The 4485-nt window shown below is 42.2% G+C and overlaps 1 protein-coding gene across 2 annotated transcripts in view; it reads left to right on the forward strand.

The window, feature by feature from the left end:
• The first annotated feature begins 3471 nt into the window (after positions 1–3471).
• Positions 3472–4485, forward strand: part of EEF2KMT (eukaryotic elongation factor 2 lysine methyltransferase) — a 104702-nt gene continuing 103688 nt past the window's right edge. The window contains exon 1 of one of the 2 annotated variants that reach the window (XM_053472123.1): positions 3472–3591. In XM_053472123.1, the coding sequence (XP_053328098.1) occupies positions 3514–3591 (78 nt within the window). In that variant the 5' untranslated portion in view covers positions 3472–3513. The remainder of the gene's footprint in view (positions 3592–4485) is intronic. The other variant, XM_053472122.1, reaches the window with a different exon arrangement.

Here is a 4485-nt window from a genome sequence, read left to right on the forward strand (position 1 = left end):
TTGAGTAGGCTCAGGGCCGGACTGGCCCACCGGGATACCGGGAAATTTCCCGGTGGGCCGGAAGGTCCGTGGGCTGGGCGGCCGGCAGACTTACCATGAAGACAGCCGCTGAGCGGCTGCAAATGGCATTGAATGCCTCCCTCGGTGCCAGGGGCGGGCTGGGCAGGGGGGCAATTGCCCCCCAGGCTGCCCGAAATCTAATCAAAGCGGCCGCTGGGTGCTGATGCGGCCGGCCGGCATCAGCACCCAGCAGCCGTGTGCGATGGCCGTCTAGTGATGGGAGCAGTGTGAGGGGTGAAAGCTCTGCCCCCTCGCACTGACCTTTCACCCCTCACGCTGCTCCCATCACTATGCGGCCATCAGATTGCTGGGAATGTAATCTAAACGGCCGGTGCGTGCTGATGCCGCCGGCCGGCTCTGCTTTAATACTTTTTTTTTTTACTTTATATGGCAAGCCGATCCAGCTTACCATATAAATAAAAAAAAGTGTTAAAGTAGCTCCGGCCGGCGGCATCAGCACGCATCGGCCGTTTAGATTACATTCCCAGCAGTCTGATGGCTGCATAGTGATGGGAGCAGCGTGAGGTGGAAGCTCCGCCCCCTCGCACTCAGACTGCTGCAGCAACGGATGTCAGGTCCGTGGCATCCTGTCAGGATAGAGAAGAGAACAGTGTGCAGCTACCAGGAAGTCAAGAGAAGTAGAAGGTGAGTAAAATAATGTATTTTTTGTACTGTATAATGTTTTTTGTATTTGTTAAAAACTAAAAAAATCGGCATGTGTGTGTATGTAAGTGTGTCCCCCTATATGCCACTCTGCCTCCAGAAATGCCTATGCCTTATACCCCCCTATATGCCACTCTGTCCCATGATATGCCTTTTAACCCCCTATATGCCAGAGTTGCATATAGGGGTATAAGGCATTTCTGGATGCAGAGTGACATATAGGGGGTCAAAAGGCATATCTGGAGGCAGAGTGGCATAAAGGGGGTTAAAAGGTATATCATGGGGCAGAGGAGCATATAGGAGGGTATAAAGCATATCGGGGAGGCAGAGTGGCATATAGGGGGCATAAGGCTTTTCTGGAGGCATAGTGCCCCATGATATGCCTTTTAACCCCCTTCATGCCACTCTGCCTCCAGAAATGCCTTATACCCCCTATATGCCACTCTGTCCCATGATATGCCTTTTAACCCCCTATATGGCAGAGTGGCATATAGGGGGTTAGAAGGCATATCATGGGACAGAGTGGCATATAGGGGTATAAGGCATTTCTGGATGCAGAGTGACATATAGGGGGTCAAAAGGCATATCTGGAGGTGGAGTGGCAAAAAAGGGGTTAAAAGGCATATCACGGGGCAGAGGGGCATATAGGAGGGTTGAGGCATATCAGGGAGGCAGAGTGGCATATGGGGGTATAAGGCATTTCTGGAGACAGAGTGACATAGGGAGTAAAAGGCATTTCTGGAGGCAGAGTGGCATATAGGGGATTAAAAGGCATATTATGGGGCAGAGTGGCATATAGGAGGGTATAAAGCATATCAGGGAGGTAGAGTGGCATATAGGGGGGCATAAGGCTTTTCTGGAGGCAGAGTGCCCCATGATATGCCTTTTAACCCCCTTTATGCCACTCTGCCTCCAGAAATGCCTTATACCCCCCTATATGCCACTCTGTCCCATGATATGTCTTTTAACCCCTTATATGCCAGAGTGGCATATAGGGGTATAAGGCATTTCTGGATGCAGAGTGACATATAGGGGGTCAACGGCATATCTGGAGGCAGAGTGGCATAAAGGGAGTTAAAAGGGATGTCATGGGGCAGAGGGGCAGATAGGAGGGTATAAAGCATATTGGGGAGGCAGAGTGGCATATAGGGGGCATAAGGCTTTTCTGGAGGCATAGTGCCCCATGATATGCCTTTTAACCCCCTTCATGCCACTCTGCCTCCAGAAATGCCTTATACCCCCTATATGCCACTCTGTCCCATGATATGCCTTTTAACCCCCTATATGGCAGAGTGGCATATAGGGGTTGGAAGGCATATCATGGGACAGAGTGGCATATAGGGGGTATAAGGCATTTCTGGAGGCAGAGTGGCATATCAGGGGGGCAGAGTGGCAAGCCTGGGGGCAGAGGTGCATAACTCGGGGGTAGGTTGTCAAATGAAAGGAAATAAAAACCAAACATGTCTCAATCATAGCTTTTATTAAATATGGAAAAAAATTGTCTACATGAATTAATAAAGAAATAAAAGTTTCTTACCAGAAAATCGTGAAGAATAATGTGATCAGTGTTTTGTTCCACTGAATAAAATGGAACTTTTTCATCTAAAAATGTTCGCAGTAGTAAATGTTTTGATCCCATTATGTGTAATGTATTTCATTTATTAGGGCCTTTTAACACTTTTGCTTTCTGGCATTTTAATACAAATAATGAGATAAAAAGAATGGCACATAGTGTGACTCGGGTGTGTATAAGGGGTGCGTGTGGGTATAAGAGCTTCACCGTGAGATAAACTATATGGGGCTGGTCTCCAAATTTTTCCAGGGCTGCTTTTCAGTCCCAGTCCGGCCCTGAGTAGGCTTGAATTTGAACAAGATATTAAATTCCAAAAGATACAGTTGCAATCAGTGACAGTATTAGCTCTTGCCAGTAATTTTTTTTTTTTATTAAGATCGAGTGGTGTTTTGTAAAATAAGGTTGTTAAGGGATCATATTTGCTACTATCACTGAGCAACCAACAAAATTCGGCATTTAAAAGTCTTCTAATCACCACACTATTTCAAAACCTGTTCCCAATGACTCCAATAAAGGAGTGAAGCAGCTCCTCCTCCGCCTAGCATGTAAGAGAGAGAATGCAAAGTGATGTAGGGAAGGAGCGCGCGTGTAAAGCTGTACTTAAAACTAAATATCACCGATGCTCATCTGCTCTTAACGACAGAACATTAATTTAGCATATATAACATATATATATATATATATATATATATATATATATATATATATATATATATATATATATATATATATATATATATATATATATATATATATATATATATATCACCTGTCAAGATTGGATAGACACTTAAGCTTAAAAATGTGTACTACCGCTAAAATATTTTACGTTGCTCACAATATTAATTTTCCAGTTACGGGCTGCAGGAATCCTCTATATCGTGGCTTTAACATTTAACCACAAAAAATAACTCCACAAATTTACAGTTGAACGATTTCACTTGCAGTGACGATGCGGGACATTGGTTGACACCCCCTCACTCCCAGCCAGTAATAGCGTCCCTCTCTTGGTATGTTATGGTTAAGACATGTAAGAGGTGTTCTTCCATTGGTTATTTTTATGCAGGTCAGCAATTGGTTTTAATTGAGAAAAGTAGAGGGGGTTTGAAAGGAACTGGTGCTGGTGATTACATCACATGTACAAGGCTTTAGAGGGGGGCAAAAATGGCACGGTAATTTATTTTTCTCTCCTAGACGACTGGTAGTTGCTCAGCACTATGGACGAGCTTATTTTGTGTGACATATTTCAGCGTTCGTTCTTCTGCGGTAGGCGCCTGATAAATTTCCCCTGGCGGGTAAGTTTTGTACTGTTTATAAATGAATGCAGGTGTGGCTTGTATGCTGAAGTCAAGTTATCAGACGGGTTTTTTTTAGATTAGCATCAGGTGTATAATTGCAACAGTAGTAATAGGGTATGATACATAGTTATGACTGGGTTTGTCACACTAATATATTTTCCTAGGGACGTACTAAACAGCATATTGAGGATGATGGGATGATGGGATGATTGGCTGCAATACTCAGCACTATCAATAGGTGTCAGTATGCTTTTTACACTCATGGTAAATCAAAGTATGTTCTTTTTGGTAGTTCTTGATACTAATTTGCAACGAATACATTGCAAAAGGAAGCTGCAAATGTTTAACTGTTTACTTGCTGAAATATATACAGTTTTATAAAGGAATCATGGTAAATTCTATAGAAATAATAGAAACATTTTAAGTAATCAACATATTGATATAATATGGTACATGTATGTGCAAACACCATATTTTACCTGTTTTGATTGGCACAATATGGGAATATATATTATTATTATTTTTACATGGGGATTATGGGTGGAATATTATAGTTACACATGCTAAGGAACATATTTGACCCATTTCTGATAAGAATATGGCTATAAATATTTTTTTACATGGGGATTATGGGTGGAATATTATAGTTACACATGCTAAGGAACACATTTGACCCATTTCTGATAAGAATATGGGTATACTCATTTTTTTACATGGGGAATATTGCTGGAATATTATAGTTACACATGCTAAGGAACATATTTGACCTGTTTTTGATAAGAATATGGCTATAAATATTTTTTTACATGGAGAATATGGGTGGAATATTATAGTTACACATGCTAATGAACATATTTGACCCATTTCTGACAAGAATATGGGAGTATTATT

The sequence above is a fragment of the Spea bombifrons genome, chromosome 7, assembly GCF_027358695.1.
Source record: "Spea bombifrons isolate aSpeBom1 chromosome 7, aSpeBom1.2.pri, whole genome shotgun sequence".
NCBI lineage: Eukaryota > Metazoa > Chordata > Amphibia > Anura > Pelobatidae > Spea > Spea bombifrons.